At 32.4% G+C, this 22,987-nt stretch overlaps 2 protein-coding genes across 5 annotated transcripts in view; one reads left to right on the top strand and one right to left on the bottom strand.

Annotated features, from left to right (window-relative positions):
* Positions 1-1,361: 1,361 nt before the first annotated feature.
* Positions 1,362-6,437, top strand: LOC127736466 (phosducin-like protein 3). The gene is made up of 6 exons (XM_052247015.1): positions 1,362-1,471; positions 2,939-3,071; positions 3,821-3,911; positions 4,263-4,406; positions 5,203-5,411; positions 6,228-6,437. The coding sequence occupies exons 1-6, from the start codon at positions 1,466-1,468 to the stop codon at positions 6,365-6,367; spliced, it is 723 nt and encodes a 240-aa protein (XP_052102975.1). The 5' UTR covers positions 1,362-1,465; the 3' UTR covers positions 6,368-6,437.
* A 7,481-nt stretch (positions 6,438-13,918) lies between these two features.
* LOC127736465 (golgin subfamily A member 6-like protein 22) overlaps positions 13,919-22,987 on the bottom strand; it is a 45,710-nt gene continuing 36,641 nt past the window's right edge. For all 4 annotated transcript variants that reach the window (XM_052247011.1, XM_052247012.1, XM_052247013.1 and 1 more), the window contains 5 exons: positions 22,889-22,957; positions 16,184-16,296; positions 15,744-15,846; positions 14,842-15,035; positions 13,919-14,173 (listed from right to left, as the gene is read on the bottom strand). In XM_052247011.1, coding sequence (XP_052102971.1) covers positions 14,104-14,173; positions 14,842-15,035; positions 15,744-15,846; positions 16,184-16,296; positions 22,889-22,957 — 549 coding nt within the window. In that variant the 3' untranslated portion in view covers positions 13,919-14,103. The remainder of the gene's footprint in view (positions 14,174-14,841; positions 15,036-15,743; positions 15,847-16,183; positions 16,297-22,888; positions 22,958-22,987) is intronic.

Below are 22,987 nucleotides of genomic sequence, written 5' to 3'. Positions count from 1 at the left end.
AAGTTAACAACTATAGGTCACCGTAATTATATATATAAGGTCTTCAACAATGAGCAAAAACCATAGCGCATATAGTAAGCTACAGAAGACCCCGAAATGACAAATGTAAATCAATTCAAACGAGACTGCTTTATGTACAAAATAATAAACGAAAAACAAATATAGGAACAGCAGCAAACGATAAGTTCAGCTTAAATACTCGAATCTTCTGCACAGCGTGAAAAAAACACACAGAAAGCCGGAGTCGCGTGATTGAATGTACATCAAAATCTTATTTTCGATGATTTTGAGGATACACACATACTTAAATTAATGATTTATACAGCGAAAATAATTGCGGTGAACTCTATTAAATTTATAGCACCAGCATGAAAATTTCAATGGCAACAGCATTATGCCATATCTTTTTTTATAGAAAATTCCAAATTCGTAGGACAGGTCGAGGATTTGTCTTACTATACAAACCCTTAGACAGGTGTTTGAAAAAGGACAATTTAAAGTCAAATTATAAAACTTTACATTACGATAATATTTACGTACATTCTATACCCTTTTCTTCCGCTATGGAGCTCGTCGTGTGTTAAAGATTTCTTTCTTCTCTTTGAAAATTCACGTGAGGTAGAATCTGTTTAAGTCTATAAAGCACGCGATAATTTAAGACGATATACACATGTGTATATACTCCAGTTCTGTCTTGTGACGTAATCTCGCAATGATCGACGAATTTTTCAATGCTGTCACAAAACCGTCACGGTTGTGCCATTAATGACATTAATGCCATATATTTGGCTCCGCAACCACAGGCACTTATATCTGAAAAAAATTACCTATATAGATAAATAGTTAAAACAAAAATTTGAATGACAAGTGCCTGTGTCTGCAACGTATTTATCCAGATCAAGATCTGAAGAAATTCGACCCCTAATTGAATTTTGACCACTTATTAATTAAAAGGACTGAAAACCTGCCTCTCTGGTTAGACTATAAAGATATAACTATATCACTATGTTATCTCCCAGAGTTACAGTTACTCATGATAAAAATACCCTAAATAAGTTGTAATCGGGTACGAATAATCGCTGAGAAATAAAGTTTTCTGGGATTATCTGTACATCCTTGATTTATATAGTCCTAGGTAGCTTAAATGTGTATTATTATATGGATGTACACGTATATATATATAAAGAAGTTGTTTACCACGGATACTGCTTTTTCAATTGTAACAGTTCAGCTGATTTTCACGTAAAAATGTATAGAGACTTAAATTATATTAAAACACAAAAAAAAAGAAAGAAATTTAGCTCGAAATCAATCCGGAAACAAAAACCAGATCCGAGCCGACGTTTATATTTCCTTATATGGTAATATTCAAGACTTCCTGTTTTTCAACCGATCCATGTGTGAAATATCATATGAGTAACAGTTTCCAGAAGCTGTGATATCATTCCAAGCTTAAAAGATAAACATGGAGGTAAGATAGTTAATATAGCGGTACGAACATCCATATAATGTTAAAGAATTACTTTTTACATGATAAATATTGAAGAAATCTTACTGAACATTGTCAAAAAAAATTATGATGAAGTCTTTAATCTGCTAATCAAATACCGGTACTAAATGCTTACAATACTATTGTTTAGACAAAATAATTATGATTCTTGGAATGATATAAGTTGCCTCTCTTCATGTCTTAACAAATAAATAAAAAAATAATTGATAATCATACTTCACTGAAATAGTATTTAGTAATAGTAAACATGGTAAAAGTTTTGGTTTGTAACTTCCTTTTAAAAATAATAAAAAAAAAAAATAATACAAGCCTGCCATTTGTGTCTGGCAAAATTTGCATATTAATTTGATATCAGTAAAAAAGTCTCTCTCTAAAGTAAAAGTTAAGTAGGCCTGGCAAAAAGTTTTGCACCTGTGACAAGAACAATACAAATGTATTCTTTCTTATTTTTATGCAAATGGGTCAATATCTTTAATTGTTTTTACATAGGCAGTAATGGTAACGTTTTTTCCTGTAGCTCAGTCCATATCGTAAACTTGGATATGTATGATAGCTCGTTTCGAAGCTGTGACATTTTCACATATGTGGTTAAATTTTCGGGGTACGAAGTGAGATTACTTTTTCCGTAAATTAGCATACCCCGAACATCCTTTCGTGATGCGGCTCCTCGTGGTAAAAAATCCCTTTTTTGACACAAAAAGTTCTTTGAAAATTTAATACTTTGAACACATTTAATAGCTCCATAGTTTTTACACATTTATTCTATGTTCCTCTACTTTCCTAATCACCACAAATGGTTAAGCTCGGATATTTGTAAAAAATAGAAACATGTCCAATATCACTACACAGAGATTTTTTGTTTACACACAACTTTTGAGTTCCTCATTTCGAGGTGCATTATATATAAATTAGGGACAATGAGGGATATTGACCCAAATACAAGTATTTCTAAAATGATAATATGTACACATAGCATGGTAAATGGTGGTTGTAATATTTTAAAATAGACTCTGTCTAGTCTGACTGATGTGACCCTTTGTTATTAGAAGCTAGAGAAATCACTATCACTACATTTTGAATCCAAAGTTGCATCCAGATTTAATCTTAAATTCAACCCAGTCAAATTTGAAATAATATTGTTTTTTTTTTTTTCATTGCTCATTTTGTTTTGACATGAGGAATTAAATGTCAAATTAAGGAAGCTCAAAATAATGAGTTTTGGACTCATCTGAAAAAAATACAGAGTAAACAGAGTAAACTCGGAGTATTAGCAATCTCATGCATTTGCCCCACTGTTTCACAACATGTACAAGTAGCTTAGGGAGGCCCCAATGTTTTACATGTACATACAATGTACACTGGGATTTTATTTACCATGTTTACTGCTCATACATGTATATATCATATCCATGAAATATTATATTTTAGGACCCAAATGCAGATACACAGTGGAATGATATTCTCCGACAGAAAGGAATTCTTCCACCAAAAGAAGAGAAAGAAATTACTGAGGATGATGTCATCAGTATGGTAGAAAAAACAATAGAAGAAAAATCACATGGTAAAATTTCATAGTAATCTGATCAGTTTATATCACATACATTTATACACATACCATGTATCTCACTTAAGACAATAAGTGACTTCACATGCATGAAATACACATTTAATGTTTCTCACTTAAGACAAAAAGTGACTTCACATGCAGGAAACCAACTACCACATCTCCTTAATTTTATGCATGTACGTGTACATATTGTGAGAAAATAACAACATCCATCCATCTGTAAAACTATTTTAAAAGGCATTAATACATCACTATGCGTCCTTCGTCTGTTAACTATAACAAAAATCTTTTCCTTTGAAACTAATTGGCCATTTGGAACCAAACTTGGCCACAATGTCCAAAATAACAACATATATATGTAAAATCTACTTCAAAATGCATTAATACATCACTGGTATCTGTCAACTTTTACAAAGATCTTTTCCTCTGAAACTGCTGGGTCACAATCTACATTAAGGTATCTGAATTAAAAATGTCTACGATGATCCCGCCTTCCAACCATCATATCCAGTTCCTATGAAACTTTCATAATTCTGATATACGACTACGTTTTAGTATGCTATAATTCAAATTTGAGAGTTTGAGACAATTCTGTGGACATGAATTTGGCAACGACTTGCATTTTAAGGTAGTTTAAGCTAATAATGTCAATTAATCCAGCATTTAAAAAAAATAAACAATAACATATTGTAATAAAAAGGATCAGATGATAACAATATAATTAACTGAATATTTTTTTAAAGGTAAAGCATTTGATGACATGACTTTAGATGAATTGAATGAAAAAGAGGATGATATTGATGAAGAAGAAGAAAGAATCTTTGAAGCATACAGGTAATATCTTCCAAGCCAATCCTAGTGGACTCCTGTTTATTTTAAAACACAAGCTTGTTTTAATTATTATTTCATTCAATATCATAATTGCCATAATTCATCAGATCGGCCTGAAGCATAAAAAGACTAAACAAAAAGACACAACATACAGATATAAGAGTACCCACACTTACTTAAAGCTTGTTCAAAGCAAATTTTAACTAAGTAGTAAACCATGTTTTCCCAGACTTAAGTATTAGTCGGGACATATACAACAGATTTACTTTAAAGACATCATACCTGAGTACTAGACAACAATTCTTATCATGTTCTATAAACAATTCAGTCATTAGACTTGTGTTTATTTCACAGGAGACAAAGAATGGCCGAAATGAGGGAAGCTAGTATGAAAGCCAAATATGGATGTGTCAAAGAAATATCAAAAGTAGATTATGTAACAGAAGTTAACCAAGCAGGAGAGGGTGTATGGGTAGTTTTACATGTGTATAAAAATGAGTAAGTTAGTTTTAAACACAGTTGTGTACACATGTATCATCTTAATAGTTTTTGTGGTAAAAGTTAATTTTGAAATTCTTGTAATATGTGTCACATAAAAACACAGAAAAATCAAATGTTAGGAAATATAATATATATCCCATCTACTATTGACATATTTAGAGAGTAGTTTCTATTGATTCATTAGTTGGTGCCAAATACAAAGCCAAATATAACCTGCATATCCAGAATGATAACATTATATAAACATACCCTGCTTTCTACTAGACTGACACACTTAGGTTGATTTTTTTTATTTTTAACCTGCCATTAGAGGTTCTCATCTAAAGATAAAACTATATACAGTCAAACTTGATATAAAGGTCACCTCTATTAAGTGAAAACCTGTCTAATAAGTTCACTCTCTTCCTATCCTGCTGTATCAATACCTACACATTTTAAACCTCAATTCAAAGGTCACCTCTTATATAAAGTCAGTTTTCTATGGTCCCAAGAGTGATCTTTATATACAAGTTTGGCTGTATATCTTTAAATGAAAAAAAAATGAATACATGTACATGCAGAATTATAAACTCAAACTGTGCTTGTTAGCAGATTGCCAAGTTGAGATGTATTTCAATTTCTTTTTTAGTATTCCTTTATGTGATTACTCAAACTCAGCTTGTTTAGTAGATTGCCATGTTAAAATATGTTTCATTTTCTTTTTCAGTATTTCTTTATATGATTACTCAAACTGTGCATGTATAGCATGTATAGTAGATTGCCGAGTTAAAATGTATCTCAATTTCTTTTTCAGTATTCCTTTATGTAAATTGATCAATCAACATATCATGAACTTAGCAGGGAAATTTCCCGAAGTTAAATTTTTAAGAAGTGTATCATCAGTGTGCATTCCTAATTATCCCGACAAAAATCTGCCAACAATATTTGTGTATTATGAAGGAGATATGAAGAAACAGTTTATAGGACCACATGAATTTGGTGGAATGAATTTTACTCAAGATGGTAGGTCATGATAGATAACTTATACAGAATGTTAGATTATAAAGTCTTAAACACCAAAAATAGCTGTGATGTTTTAGAAGTTTCAAACCTTAGATATCTGAAAAAAATCATTGAACTTGAATATTTAATCTTTCAAGTATTGCAATAATTTCAGTTAGTAGGAACCATTTAAATATCAATGTCTTGCCTTGGTATTATAATTTATCTAATTGGAGATAATTATTGTCATTTTCACAGGAAAAAAACTTATTAAAAAGTCAACATGTTCCTGATATATTTTTTTTACTAACTAGAAGTACTTAGGGCATAGCTCACGAATGGAAACATACCCCCATTCCCCACATGCTTTGGATGAAAAACAAAATAGGAGATGCACAATGGCATTTTATGGTTCAGATTCTGAGAATGTTTCAGTAAATTCTAATAAGGAGTTTAGGATGATTTGCAGATTCAAAATGGGTACTTCTCAGATAAAGCAATAGCCAAGTCCATGATTTGGTCATTGAAATCCCAAAAATATTTTGGATAGAAAAACAAATTCAGAAGTGCAGAATGGCATTTTTTGGTGAATATTCTGAGAAAGTTTCATTATATTTTGATTATGCATTTAGGAGGGGAAGCAGATACAAATGTGTACTATAGTGTGGACATACAACAAAGTTAACCACAAAAATCATTTGTATGAAGAAATGAAATAGAAAATGATTTTTCATGGGAGTAACGTTCTGTGGATGGTATCACAAAATAATTGATATTGGTATAATAATGGAAAAAAGATAAATAAATTAGATGAATAAATTTGTATATCTTTTTCAGAATTAGAATGGAACCTATCGAAAATTGGTGCAGTAAAAACAGAATTAGAAGAACCACCTAAAAAATCAATATCCGATGTAATGGACCGTGCCATGAAAGAAAGTGCAATAGACGATTGTGATGATGATAATGATTGGTGATAATCACTTTTAATTTATGTATATAATCTATGTATTTATTGTAAATAAACATACTTTTATCATCATTTAACCATGTAGTTTTAAGTCTGGCATACAAATTTGGACTGATCTACGTCTTACTAAAGTTATTTCCCTTTATAAAAATAAGATGATGTGTTATGATTGCCAATGAGACAACTCTCCACCAGACACCTAATGAAATAGAAGTTAGCAACAATAGGTCACTGTACGGCCTTCAACAATGAGCAAAACACATAACCGCAAACTGTATGTCTCATTACCGGAAGAGGAACCACCTAAAAAATCAAATACAATATGATGACACGAGGGCTATTCCATAAATACATACATGAGACCAGGTCACCCAGAGTAGTCACTTTGAAATATGAACTATTAGTGGACGTTAAATACTTTTTGTGTGCAGTGCCAATGTAAATTTCTGAAACTGCCTCTATAGGAGGTTGCCCCGGTTTCCAAGTGCCTTCATAATTGTCTTGTTCTGTAGTCCATTTCTAGAGTAATCTTCAAAAATAATTTATCAAAAGGAATATTTTGAATTATGTTGTTTACTTTGCAGTGTAACTCTTTCTATACAATATACAAACTGTTGACAGTCATTTGAAAAATTTGCTCCATATATAAAATTAAGATGGTTTGGTATGACTGTCAATGAGACAAATGCTCACCTGAGACCAAATGATATAGATGTGGGCAATGTATGTCTAATAATGTGACATTCATAAATTAAGGGGAGACATTTCATTCAGCCTACTAAAAAAGTTCAACCAAGTTTTATCCATTTTACTTAATTGGGTTTTTTGTCCAATTTTGCATTCTTTAGATATGTTGTTGTGCATTGTTGTTTGGACAATTTTTAAGTTTCTTAATCATGTCTTTTCGGATGCCAGAAGTAATTAGTGTATGCCCAGTAAAGAATGAACAAGTATCAAGTATTGGCTCTAGATTTTGTAATTGTTGTTAAAAAAACAAGAGTGCACTCCCTGAAATGTTTTGCCTGCTTTACTAAACCATGATTGATTTTATGATAATTTAATTTTGGATGTAACGCGTCTTCTGATTGGCTGACGTTGTTTTGTTTATCAGCTCATAGGCATAATTTTGTCATGTGACCGTGACGTCATCAGCGTTTTTTCATGGTTTACTCAGGTTTAAAATGGAATTTAGAATTAAATTATAAGAAATGACTGTAATATTTTTTCTGTCTATTCGAAATAACATAAAAAATGTGGTGCACACTTTAAAATAACCCGCTACGCGGGTTATTCAGTGTGCACCACATTTTTGATGTATTTCTTCATAGACAGAAAAAATATTAGTCATTCCTTAATTATTATTCCTAAAGATAAAGTTTTACTACAAGAATCACATAAACTTAACATTATCAATGATCCATGAAAATTAAGTCAAAGTCAAAGAGTGCACATGCTGAAATGTCTCGTCTGCTTTACTGACCATTGATTTTATGTTGAACTCTTAAAGATAAAGGTTTTACTACAAGTATCACATAAACTTAACATTTTTAAAGATCCATGACAATGAGGTCAAGGTCAGATAAGGTCAGATAAATCCTGTCGGACATACATGTACACCTTACCATTATTCCAAATATAGTTGGATTATTGCTTATGGTAATTATTAAAAACAGTCCAATGAACCATGAACATGAGGTCAAGATTATACCTGCCAGTCAGACATATTCACCTTACAATCATTTCATACACCAAATATAATTTACCTCCTGCTTGCAGTATTTGAAGAACAGATAAAACACAAAAACTTAACATTGACCAATAAACCATGACCATGAGGTCAAGCGTAGATTATACTTGCCAGACAGACATGTACACCTTACAATCATTCCATACATCAAATATAGTTAACCTATTGCCTACAGTATCTTAGAAGAGGACCATACTTCTGAAACAACATTGATCAATGAACCATAATCAAAGCGCTGTAAGCGCTGTAGGCAGTTAACCAAAAACCAAGGCAAACGTAATTATGAAAACTAAGGCAGTGTTGCTTCAATTTTTTTAAGATTTGAAAGAACAAACATTAAACATTCGTATATTGTACATTTATGTTCATTAAATGAATTGATTATTAAGGCAAATTAATTAATATTTCATCAAGGTTTTCAAAAGCAACTCATATATCAATGTAAATGACCCCCATCTTCACCCCCAAGTGCATGATGTTACTCCATACCAAGTTTGGAATAAAATGACAGGTGATTATAAAACAGTTGGTCAAACATTCTCGGGCTTTACACTGCTTGAAAGATTTATATGTTTTCTTTAAAATGGGCCATAAATGAAAATTATTATAGGCCCAGAAATAATTTAATAAATCATTAAAGTAAATTCAATTAACCTAGACTCATTTTTTGCATCAATAAAATTTTATAATAAACAAGAAATAATTGTAACAGGATGCCGTTACGAAGTCTCCCAAACAAAGCCTCCATAATTCGTCATTCCCATGGTCTCCTGACATTGGGCAAAGTCCAGTTCATATTGGTTTGGTCTAGTAAAGTGATAAGCATATGTGACACCTAGAAGATTGACCCTGTATGTCATTCAAATCTTTTTGAAATGATGAACAGGAATAAATATGGTTTAGGTGTGGGTATCTCGACCGTTTACAAGTTCTCAAACAGGAGGGATGGGGTGTCCGCATGGACTCCCCCTATATTTCATTTGATTTGTTTTATTGTCCCATACACGAATATATATGGTTTAGGGTGGGGATCTCGACAATTTCCAAGTTTTCAAACAGGAGGGGGTGGGTGACCCGAGGAACTCCCCATATATTTCATTTGCTTTGTTATGTTGTTCCATACATGAATATATATGGTTAAGGGTGGGGATCTTGACTGTTTACAAGTTCTCAAACAGGAGGGGGTGGGGTGACCCCAGGGACTCCTCCTATATTTCATTTGATTTGTTATATTGTCCCATACATGGAAACATATGGTTTAGGGGTGAGGATCTCGACTATTTCCAAGTTCTCAAACAGGAGGGGGGGGGGGGGGGGTGACCCCAGAGACTCCCCAAATATTTCATTTGATTTGTTATATTGTCCCATACATGAATATATATGGTTTAGGGGTGGGGATCTTGACTGTTTACAAGTTCTCAAACAAGAGGGGGTGGGGTGTCCCCATGGACTCCCCCTATATTTCATTTGATTTGTTTTATTGTCCCATACATGAATATATATGGTTTAGGGGTGGGGATCTCGACAATTTCCAAGTTTTCAAACAGGAGGGGGTGGGGTGACCCGAGGAACTCCCCATATATTTCATTAGATTTGTTATATTGTCCCATACATGAATATATATGGTATAGGGGGTGGGGATCTTGACTGTTTACAAGTTCTCAAACAGGAGGGGGTTGGGTGTCCCCAGGGACTCCCCTATATTTCATTTGATTTGTTTTATTGTCCCATACATGAATGTATATGGTTCAGGGGTGGGGATCTCAACCATTTCCAAGTTCTCAAACAGGACGGGGTTGGGGTGACCCCAGGGACTCCCCCTATATTTCATTTGATTTGTTTTATTGTCCCATACATGAATATATATGGTTAACCGGTGGGGATATCGACCATTTCCAAGTTCTCAAACAGGAGGGGGTGGGACGACACCGGGGACTCCCCCAAATTATTTTCATTTGATTTGTTTTATTGTCCCTTACAAGTATATATATTTTTTAGGGTGGGGATCGCGACGGTTTACAAGATAAATGTACATTTTCAAATTGAAGGGGTTGGGATGACCCCCAGGGACTCACCCTATATTTTGGTTGATTTTTTTTATTGTCCTGTTCTCATTACTGAAGATTGCATGTGTCTATCACTTACTGTTTTCGAGAAATAGTCATTTGAAAATTTTAAAAAATTAAATCAAATAGGGTTCCATAGTAAACCCCTCCCTTCTTCAGCCCCTCCAAATACCCCTAAATAGACCCCAATGCACAAGCAAAAGATTAATGGCTCCGCTAGACATGTTAGTCTAATATTTTATGAAACCCTAAGTATATCTGACAAACGGTCAAAGTTGTCTTCTTAGACGGTTTGAGTGGATTCGGTCCGACTTGTCTCGGGGACGAGTTGTCCACATTACTCAAAACCTCTCATCGACGTCGATTTCCGCATCTGTTTCATGACCTCGTTTCATTCATAAAATAACAACAACCTTATTTGGCAAGATAAGTTAAAATTACCGCCCACTTATATAACTTTATTTCCTCTATCATAGAGATTTGTTGTACATGAACAATATTCCTGCGCATTTTGCCATTTGGGAAATATAAACGACTTGTAATGACCGATTTTCGGCGATGAAATATTTCATACAATTGTTCTTTGACATCGTAGCCAAAAGCACAGGGGATAATAAACTACGTACGGATTTCTATTGAGCACTACTTCCTATGTGCAACTTCAAAAGTTTTGTGTAGATCGACGATCATTTAAGGTTTTTCTGGTCATATTTTTTGTATTCCAGAAGTAAAAGTATTAAAAAAATGTCCAATTAGTTATAAATAACATAATAGCCAGCTAGATAATAACAATGGCCCGTATTTCAGCATTTATTGGTTTGAACACAAATCTAGGGTGCTCGCATAAGGCAGCTTAACTGCCTAAAAATGAGGTTATGGACAGATGGGGTGTCATTCCATACACCAAATATAGTTGACCTATTGCTTATATATAGTACTTGAAAAACTTGACCAATGAACCATGAAAATACAGACCTTGAAACCAGAAACTTTAACCTTGATCATTGATCCATGAAATGAGTTCAAGGTCAGGTGAACCCTATCTGATTGGCATGTAGTTGTTGCAAGGATCTCATATACCAAATATAGTTATCCTATTACTCATAATAAGTGAGAAATTCACATGACAAAAAAAAACAATATTTTGCGAGCAGTTGCTGAACCATGAAAATGAGGTAAAGGACAATGGCCATATGACAGATGGAAAATTCGTAATAAACGGTATCTTCATACAAGATATGAAGCATCCAGGTCTTCTACCTATTGAAATATAAAGCTTTAAACAAACACTTTACACTGGTGCCTCCGCCAGATGTCTCTCACATACTGCAACTTTAGTTGCAGGCAAGACAAAAAACCAAGCCAGACAGACATGTGCACCTTACAATAAATCCATACACCAAATATAGATGACATATGGCTTATAGTATCTAAGAAAGACTTAACCAGGAAAACTTAAGATTGACCAATAAACCATAAAAATGAGTTCACTGTCAGATGAACCTTGCCAGACAGACATGTACACTTTACAATCATTCCATACACCAAATATAATTAACCTATCGCTTACAGTATCTTAGATGAGGACCATACTACTGAACAACATTGACCAATGAACCATGAAAATGAGGTTATGGTCAGATGGGATGTTGCTGGCAAAGCTTTATAAGAAAAGCTTGACAGAAATCATCATATTCTACTTTCTCACACATATTTGGATCAATGTTAAATACTTTTCATCTTGAAATAATGGACTTAATATTTTGGGCCAAAAAAGGCCCTTACCGAATGCACAACTATAACAAATTACTGACAAACATAAAATAGATGATCAAACACAACTTACTCAGCCTGCAAATAATTGTAGCAAATGTTGATTTTCTTTTTGTTTAGGAGATATCCTTCATTGATAATATATAAGTAGATTTTAAGTCAGTGTATCTTTTTACAGCTTGTTTTCCAGTGATTTAACACCTCAAGTAACGTTTAGGACTGAAAAATTTGTTTGTGTTTTGGAAGCCAGTCACACTCAAAAGAATCTTTAAATTTTGATTGTTTATGGAAACCTTGATTTTCACCAACTAATAAGACAACTTACCAATAAAGGCCCTTAACTATTTAGCATTATTTTATATATTTCAGTGTAAATATATGAGTGTATTTTGTATAGACAGAAGGCTTAAATAGATGGTATTCTCCTTGAATTTTGAAACACAAAGATTATATTATTATTTAACCTTGTAGCAAACTTTTCAAAGAAATGAACATCATAATCAATAATTTTTATTGCTCATTTTGTAAAAATATATAAACTGATAACAAATATTAGATAAACATATAATTCTATAAATAAATATTTTGATCACAGTTTGAAAGATGAAAAAGGACGGAATAAAAATTCTATTGTATAAAAGGCAGAAATAAAAAACATATTTACCCAACCCAATAAACATATATGTAAACATATCTATAAAAATAATTGCAAGAAAGGGATAAACAATATAATGAGCATAAAAAAAGAGATTCAAATATGTGAAATGGATTAAGACATTACTTAAGGAGCTGTTAAGGAAAAACACTCTATTTGTCCTACATTTCTTAATATATTTTCTCATAAAAGGCACTTTACATCATAATAATTCTTGTCTTTTCCTAAGGTAATTTTGAATAGAGAGATTTTCTTTCCACTGTTATTATTTTTTTAAAAACAGTAAACACTTTATGAAATTTTTTTAAATTTTATTTTATAGCATTAAAGGATAATCTTATATCAAATATACTCTGCTAAATATTCTAATATTTTTATGCATAAATCCCTTCAATGACATATTACCATCAAATGCATACTAACGGCCTACTGTTCCATTCATTTTAATCATCATGCATGAAATAAAACAAGAAATTAGAATTTTCCTTTTTCATGTCTTCACAGAGATTTCATTTATTGCCTTTTCAGTTTACGTGGCATCAGCTTTATATTGTATAACATACAATGTATATGAAATGGAGAGGCAGTAAAAAAATATAATGTAAAATCTAAATTTACAGAGCATTGATGAAATTGCACTACTTTGTCTTAATGGTTGCCTATTACAACAGAAGCTATCAAGTGGTCCATTCTTTATAGACTGTTTCAGAATAGCAATTTAAATACTATTAACCTCTTATAACAAAAATAAAGTAAAATAAAACTTAAGCTGTAAAGCATCTAAATGTAAATTATATAGCAAATTTCATTTTTGGAATAACTGTATGGTATTTTTATAATTGCTGATGTCAACTACTCATATTTCTGTCACAAAAACAAATATTAGCAACTGTAAAATCTAAGATTTACATTTACAATAATAAAAGTACAATACAGTTGTTACAACAATAACATTAAGGTTATTTCAATGCACTTGCTTTATTGTCCCCATTAAATTATTTTTTGATAAACAGAAACATTGTCTGTGATTGTGCAATCCAAAGGTAAATCCTGGATTCCTCCCCCCCCCCTTTTCCCTTTTTGAGATATATATATATATATGTATATATGTTGTCAAATCAAAATAGTTGTTACAAACAAATTGCATAAGAATAACAAAAATAATGTACTTGAAAAAGATTTTTGCAACAAAAAAAAGATTACTTCTGTTCCTTCAAAGTCTTAATATAAATTATTCTAAGCTTTGAATATTTTTGCTTTGAGAAATACAATATTGTAATTTTCAATGCATTTTTTGTTGTTGTGATTTTTCCTTTATAACCTTTTATATTTAAATGGAAAAAATATCATTTTGTGTTTTAAAAGTTCTAGTAACAAGTAATTTTGCTAAAAATATTGTGGATCAATATAATCATAAGTTCCAAAAAAATGTTGTAAATGTGTATTGTCTTTTTAACTTTAAATTAATTTTTCAGTTTTATCAACTCTTTCATCAACTAAATTTATCTAGCCTTCTTTCTCTTTTCTCTAAGCTTAGCTTCTTTCTTCTTCTTCTCTTGTTCTCCAACTGGTCTAAAATTAAAAATTAACATGTTATCTGGCTGTTGATTTTCTTGTTTGAATTGTTTTACATTTTGTTGTGTCAAGATGTTTTATAGCTTACTATACAGGACGGATTTGGCATTTTACTCATTGTTGAAGGGACTATGGTGACCTAAAGTTGCTTACATCCACGTCATTTGATCTCTGGTGGATAGTTGTTTCATTGGCAATCAAACCATATTTCCTAATTTTTAAATACTCAATTAAAAGCCGCAATAGATGAATGGATTTTCATTAACAATTTTATCGTTTTTTTCTTCATTTTTGTATTTAATGATAGACAAAACTATTTGTTTTATCAGGTATATATTACTATATGAAGCTTATCATGTGTTTTCTAGTTGTTTCTAACTGAACTGATTAAATGCACTGAATTTGAAAAAAATAGTCTATTTTTTGAACCATAAATTATACTTTAATGGGCATTAAATGGAAAGGTGTTCATAATCCATTTATTGTTGTTACTCATCCTGGTTTAAATTTTCAAATGAGGATAGTGCTAGGCAAATAAATGACTGTCAGGAGGCTTCCTTGAAAAACCCCATATATTTTAAAGCAGTACTCACAAAATAATATTTTTCATAGTCTGGCGAACCTTAAAATTCAATAGCTCTTCACCAAATAACAACTGAAATTACCTCATATAAGTTTCCATTGGCCAGTTTATAAAATATGAGAAGACAAAAGCTCTGTTAATTCCCTGACTATGTCGTATCTTGTTCAGATTAGATTTGGCATCAATATTTGTATCTCGTCTCTGTATGGCTTCTTCTCTTCGTTTTTCTGTATCCTGTTTCATCCTTTCTCTCACTTCCTCTTCTAATTGTAGAAGCTATAATAACAGTCAAATATTATATATATATTGTTAATTAATTTGCCACTTTCTACATTGTTCTATAAGAATACCAAATTACAGGATCAGACAGGCAAAAAGATTCAACCTAAAGGTTACTTAATTCTGTCAAATGTATGTCAACTGAAGTGCAACACACTACTCAATCTGAACTTAAATTACTACATAACTACATACTTAGACAGGGGCGGATACAGGATTTTAGGTTAGGGGGGCACAAATTTAAATTTTTCGCCAAGCGGAGCCAGGTGAAAAATGTTTTGAGGTAAAATTATCGAAACATTCTTTATTAAGATGAGGACAACCCATGCTTTGAAAATTTTAGGGGGGAGATTTGAACATCAGTAAACTTCTATCACCTATTTTTTATAACAGTGACCTAGACCTTTGACCTGTTGAATAAAAAATCTAGATTTCTTCCAATTTCCAATATCTTCCATCTGTATAAGTTTTATTCCTATCAAGCACGCATGGAAACTCAAGCTACCGACCAACAATAAACCATTTTCCCAAATTATTTTTTAATTTTTAGTAATAGTGACCTTGTCCTTTGACCAATTGACCAATACATTACTCCAATCAAGCAAGAGAAACCTAAAACTATGTCAGATTCTGTGTTACTATATCAAATGACAGTCTACAGGATTCTGCTTAGATAGGTTAAAATGTGTATTATGTATTAGCTACCTCATTTATTCTTGCCCTTTCTTCTGCCTGTCTCTTCAATTCTTCTTGTTGTTTTCTATCCAATTCTTCCACATGTCTTTGTTCCTCTAAAGCAGCGAGTTCCCTGTTACAACAAATATAACCATTATAGTCGGTACCCCTCTCTTGAATCTGAATTTTACTCCCAAACTTCCGACTTATACTCGAGTTCCTACGGTACTTGATTCAATTAGGATTGTGGAAGTTTCGTATAGAAAGATTGAAATCACAAAGATTCTAACTTAAATCCCCTCTTGTGGTAGCTAACCAAAAGTAACCCCTTATCATAAAGATGTAATTGTTAAATCCCTTACTTGCTGCATCATTTTTTCAAGGTGCAATTGTCAAGTAACTTCAAAACTATTTTTTTGAAAAATGTGAAACAAGTTAAATGAGAAAAAATTTAATTTAGCCTGTCTTACCTCTTTCTCCTCTGTTCCTCTAACAGAGCCTCTTTCTGAGCCTGTACAACTTCTTGTTGTTTTCTAATTTCGTCTTGCTCCACCTGAATTCTTCTCAACTCCTCTTGTTCAATCTACATATAAATATAAAGTTAAAGAGAAAAATGTTTCAATTCTACAATGATGGGGTCATAAATGATTCGTCTTTAAAAGTATTCTAACAGACTAAGACACAAGCACTCTAAAAATGGACTCACATTTTTTTTTTTTCTGCAAGAAATAATACTAATTTTCAAGATTATACCAACAAAAAAAAAACCCAACAAAAAAGGCTCTGTGTTGCTCACCTAGGTTTATATGCATCTTCAACAATGGCCCCTCTTCAATATTGTGAACTAGAATAGAATTCATGACAAAAATCTTCTTTTTTTTTTATCTTGTATTGTTGATCATTTTATCTGTTTAAAATTTCTCTGGATCTTTAGTTTTGCCCAAAACATAGAAAAAGGTAAAAAATCGTCATTATGGGCAAATCAAGAGTCTACCAACAATTTTCAGCAAAATTTAAATCATTTGTAGATCTTGTTTTGCTGATATGTTTGCTATATAAAGTGTCTATCTATCTTTAATATTTTTTGTAATAGGCAAATACAAAAACAAGAGGCTCATGAGAGCCTAATATTGCTCACCTGTAATTTCAGTTTCAGGCATTTGACTTATTTGTAGATCTTACTTTGCTGAACAATTTTGTCATGTACACTTTCTCTCTTTCTATAATAATATGAAAGATCATACATAACCCAAAACTAAAATTTCCTAAAAAATTCCTATTTCTGGACAGTAACCCAACAATAAATTGGACTGAAGATTACTTGACAGGTAGATCTAAACCTGTTTAACACTTTCACCTATGTCAGTTTTGCTCTTACTGCTTTAGTTTTTCAGATGAAAGCCAAAAACTTCATTTGACCCCTATGTTCTAATTTTAGAAACTGCCGCCATGTTTTTTTAATGGCTCAAATCCCCGAATACAATCTATAAACTAGATATCCTAAGTAACATTCAATTAAAGTTTTTAAGTATTAGGCCAAGTAGTTTCAGAGAAGAAGATTTTTGAAAAAGTAATTAGACTTTCACAAAAAATGTAAAAAAAAAAGCGTTTAAAGGGCAATAACACCTCAAGGGGTCAATTGACTATTTTGATCATGTTGACTTATTTGTAGATCTCACTTAGCTGAATATTTATTGCCATTTATACTTTCTATCTATTATAATATAAAATAAAATAAAAGAACAGAGTTCCAATGTCCACCGTGTTGCACATATTTTATTTTTCCAATGGGTGTAACTCTTTTAAAAAAAGTCGATCGTCCACCATTATAGAACTTGCTGATATTAACCTATAGTATAAATTTTATAAAAAATCTGGCAAGAATTGTACCTGTGAGAGCGCTAACGAGGCCATTTTCCATAAATTTAATATTTCCAAGGGGCATAACTCTTTTTAAAAAAGTTGATCGTCCACCATTTTAGAACTTGTCAGAGATATTGCTGATATTAAACTATAGTATAAGTTTTATAAAAATCTGTCAAGAATTGTACCCTTGAGAGCGCTAACGAGGCCATTTTCCATAAATTTAATATTTCCAAGGAGCATAACTCTTTTAAAAAAAGTTGATCGTCCACCATTTTAGAACTTGTCAGAGATATTGCTGATATTAACCTATAGTATAAGTTTTATTATTATACCTTACATTATATAGTAACTATTTGATTGGCTAATACGTAATCACGTGTCATAGTTTAATTTAGATGTTTTTCCAAAAATTGGCAGGAGCGATGAATAACCCCGACAAATTGTAGCCTCCATCGAACAACCCTATAATTCACCGGTGAATAACCATTCTCGTTCATCAATGATCACGAGTTAACTCCCTTTAAAGTATGACGTCACTTAACGTCAAATAAACAAAACAAATATGATGGATTCCACAGTACAAGGTTCGCGTTTTGGTCAGTCTGATGAGAATGCGTTAAACCAGTTGCTTGAAGATAAGGATGCTCAAAATACCAAAAAGGCCACCAAAGCAGCAATGAATGTGTTTTTACAATTTCTTTTGGCTGAGAACACGGACGTCATTGACTTTGAAACAGCAGATGAACTTTGTGCAGTCCTGAAGCGCCAGGGTCTAGGAAAGACGGATCACACACTTTCGTTGGACGAGGATGATCTCAGTAAATTATATGGCAGTGTTGCCTTAAACACAGATACCCCTTGTGGACTGCTTCATAAAGTTTGGTTCGACATTATGTTTTATTTGTGCAGAAGGGGCAGAGAAAATCTCCGAGGTATGAATAAAACAACATTTGCCATTACTCAGGACTCTATAAAGGCAGGGAATATGTATACCAAGTAGTAGATGAGTTGGACAAAAACCACAGGGAAACGGATGATACCATAACAGAATCACATATGTATGCAGTAAATGGTAGGTCTTACATGACATTAAATTTACAACATACGTGTTACGAGCAGCATTTTAAAATTAGTCTTTAATCGATTACATTTTGTTTTTATTACATTTGTACAAACAGGATTTAGAATCAAGACAGATGAGACACTCATCATTTATCACACAAAATGAAATTAAAAATGGACCGTCAATGAACATCTTACTTTTAAAACAACCATTGCATATCAATATGACAATAAACAAATACAAATTAATCTATATTTTTACATACACCTGTACCTATTCATGCATATATGCGCCACTATTTTGAATGAAACAAACCATACCGTATTTAATAAAAAAAAAATTGCAATTGCATTTTAGTGTTATAATTCTTGTTGTACATGTAAGAATAAAACAACTTGTTATTGTTTCTTAAATTCTTTATGTTTTTATTATATTATAAGTCACCCACTGTGTCCAGTTGCAAGTTTTCGAAAGTACCTTTCAAAACTTCATGCTAGAAACAATGATTTGTGGCAAAAACCTGTTGATCAGTTCACAGACTCTCAAGATGTATGGTACTATAACCAGTCATTGGGTAAAAACACTCTCTCTAGTTTGATGAGGACTATCTCACAACAAGCTCGTCTCTCTAGGGAATTTACCAACCATCCAATCCGTGCAACCAGCATAACAGTTCTTGATATTAACAAATTTTCTGATCGGGATATTATGTCAGTGTCAGGACATAAATCTGAGAGTTCAATAAAAAATTACACTGGAAAAGTGTCAACCACTAGGAGATTTGAAATGAGCAGTGCTCTCTCTGCTTCAGTAATGACAGATAATATGCAATTCCAAGTACACGGGGAACTACAATTATCGCAAGAACAAATAGAGGAGCTGATTCAACCTATGGAGAATAATCTTGTCCAACCTTATGCAAATGCCGTTGATGTACCATTTATGCAGGCAGTCCCAGCAGACGAACCTATAGTTATTCCTCAAATTCCAGCTACCATTGCCCCAAATGTTATTGACAAAGTTTTAAAACCAATAGAAAACATGCCATTCACGCCAATGATATCAAATTGTGTTGTAACATTCAATGTTAACATAAATTCTGTTTAATAAGTAGTGACAGTAAAAACAAAATTTGAACTCTAAATTTTCTGTCCTCTGTTTGATGTTGTTATTGACTACAATTTATTTTGACATATAAACTATAAAGTCTTTTATTTCACATTTTTTTCTATTTTTTACAACATGAAACGTACGAGAAACCAATTGTTCTGCACGATATATATGCATATGTTATAGGAACACGATTCATCGGTTATGCTCGAGACAAAATGTTTAAAAACCTTTAACCAAAACCTAAAAATAAGAGCTGGTTATTTTTTTTTAGATTTACCATATTTTACACTTAACTGTTAGTTCGGTATAATAAAACAGTTATGGCCCATTAAGTCGTTGAATATCCAAAATTGTCAACCCGAGTAAGGGTTATTCCCCTCGGGCTAAAGCCCTTGTGGAATAACCCTTTCGCGGGTTGACAATTTTGGATATTCACCTCCTCAGTGGGCCATAATTGTATATTAAAATCTGTCAAGAATTGTACCCTTGAAAGCGCAAACGAGGCCATTTTCCATAAATTTAATATTTCCAAGGGCATAACTCTTTTTAAAAAGTTGATCGGCCATCATTATATAACTTGTCAGAGATATTGCTGATATTAACCTATAGTATACGTTTTTTAAAGATCTGGCAAGAATTGTACCCGTGAGAGGGATAACAAGGCCATTTTCCATAAATTTAATATTTCCAAGGGCATAACTCTTTTTAAAAAGTTGATCGGCCATCATATATATAACTTGTCAGAGATATTGCTGATATTAACCTATAGTATTCGTTTTTTAAAGATCTGGCAAGAATTGTACCCGTGAGAGGGATAACAAGGCCATTTTTCATAAATTTAATATTTCCAAGGGCATAACTCTTTTTAAAAAGTTGATCGGCCATCAATTTATAACTTGTCAGAGATATTGCTGATATTAATCTATAGTATAAGTTTTTTTTAAATCTGGCAAGTATTGTACCCGTGAGAGGGATAACGAGGCCATTTTCCATAAATTTAATATTATCAAGGGGCATAACTCTTTTAAAAAAAGTTGATCGTCCACCATTATAAAACTTGTCCGATATATTGCTACTATTAACCTATATTATAAGTTTTATAAAAATCTAGCAAGAATTGTACCTGTGAGAGCGCAAACAAGACTGGACAGACGGACGGACAACCGGTATTTCCATGTCCCCCGCAACGCGTTACGCAGGGGACAATAACCAAAAACAATAAAATTTAATGAAAATAAACTATTTCCAACAGTAACCCAACAATGGGTTGTCGAACTTGTCTAAAAATTTTATAACAGATAGATCATGACCCATTTATCACTTTAACTCCCTTTCACTTTTGCTCTAACTGCTGTAGTTTTTGAGATATAAGCCAAAAACTGCTTTTGTTCCCTATGTTCTATTTTTAGCGGCCATGTTTGTTGATGGATCAAAACTTCGGATACAATTTATAAACTAGATACCCTAAGGAACATTCAGTTAAAGTTTGGAAGTACTCCTTAAGGAGTCAATTGACTATTTTAATCATTTGACTTATTTGTAGATCTACTTAGCTGAAAATTTTTGCCATTTACACTTTCTCTATCTATTATAATATTAAAGATAATAACCAAAAACAGTAAAATTTCATAAAAATAAACTATTTCGGATAGTAACCCTACAATGGGTGGTCCAATTGGTCTGAAAATTTCATAGCAGATAGATCTTGACTTTTTCATCACTTTAACTTTGTCATTTTGCTCTTACTGCTATAGTTTTTGAGATAAAAGCCAAAAACTGCATTTGACCCCTATGTTCTATTTTTAGCTTTGGCGGCCATGTTTGTTAATGGATCAATACTTCTGATACAATTTATAAACCAGTAAACCCTAAGGAACATTCACTTAAAGTTTGAAGGTATTTGGCCCTGTAGTTTCAGAGGAGAAGATTCTTGAAATAGTTTATGACGACGACGACGGACACAAAGTGATGGCATAAGCTCACATGGGGCCCTTCGGGCCTGGAGAACAAAAAAGGGTAAAACATCATCAAATCTTATAAGGAGTTGACTGACAATTTTGGTCTGGTTGACTTATTTGTAGTTCTGATTTTGCTGGTATTTGTGTTAATTACGGTGTCTAGCTATCTACTATAGTTTCAAACAAAAATTATAATTAAGTAACCAATACCTCCTACAAGGAGTTGACTGATGATTTCCTCAATTTGATTTTATTAGTAGATCTTATCTTGCTGACCATTTTTGCTATTCAAAATTTCACTTTTAGTTATGAAGATTATAGACTAAAGCATTAAATATTCATGTAGGTAAAAATCTTATTTAAGGGCAAAAACTCCTATAAAGAGTCATCTGACAATTTTGAAAAAATTGGAGAGTAGGTAGACATTCTGAACATTTTCCCCTAGTACCAGATCTTTTTTTTTATCTTTTATAACATTTTTTAACATATAACTGATTACATATGTATACCCCTTTGTTCTATTTTAGCATGCAAAATAATTAAACACATTTTTTAAACTAGATACCATAAAGGATGAGTGTGGCCAAATTTGGTTCCAATGGCCAGGTATTTTCAGAGAATAAGATTTTTATAAAAGTGAACTGAAGTGAAAGAAGACAATAGATGTTGACAGACAAAAGATGCCAAGTGATGGCAACAGATGAAAAAAAACATATATCATTATAATTTTCATGAGCTTTCTTTATCAAAGGATTGTTATCTTCATCAAAATTTTGGTGAGTCAAACAGAATACAAACTCAGTCTCTAACTATTTAATAAACAACCTCATACCAAAACTCGACATCTGGTGGCATGACAAGAACAGGTGTCATGGTTGTATCTTCTAGAGGCAGAAGAAACAGTGGAACAACAGAAAGGTGGAAGAACAGCACAAGACAAAAAACATGTGCCACAGCAACTTATTGGTAGGTGTAAAATACATCATTACTAAATGAGGGGCAGTAGGAAGGAGGTTTACCCCGCATTCCCAAAAAGTTAATCATTCTTTCCCTGATCCTGAAAAATGAATCATGAATTCCCAAGTCCCGATAGGTATTAATCCAGAATTCCTGTGAAAATAAAGGCCTAATCCTAAATTCCTGCATAAAATAGTTTGATTGTACACAATACATACCTCTTCCTCTAACTGTCTACGTCTTTCTTCTTCTTCTCTTTCCTGCCTGGCAAATTCTTCTTCCATTTCCTGGAAAAATGTAGATTTTGAAATGAAGCA

This window comes from Mytilus californianus, unplaced genomic scaffold, assembly GCF_021869535.1.
Source record: "Mytilus californianus isolate M0D057914Y unplaced genomic scaffold, xbMytCali1.0.p SCAF_31, whole genome shotgun sequence".
Lineage (NCBI taxonomy): Eukaryota > Metazoa > Mollusca > Bivalvia > Mytilida > Mytilidae > Mytilus > Mytilus californianus.
Note: the sequence above shows the minus strand (reverse complement) of the source record. Positions and strands in the feature narration are given on the sequence as shown.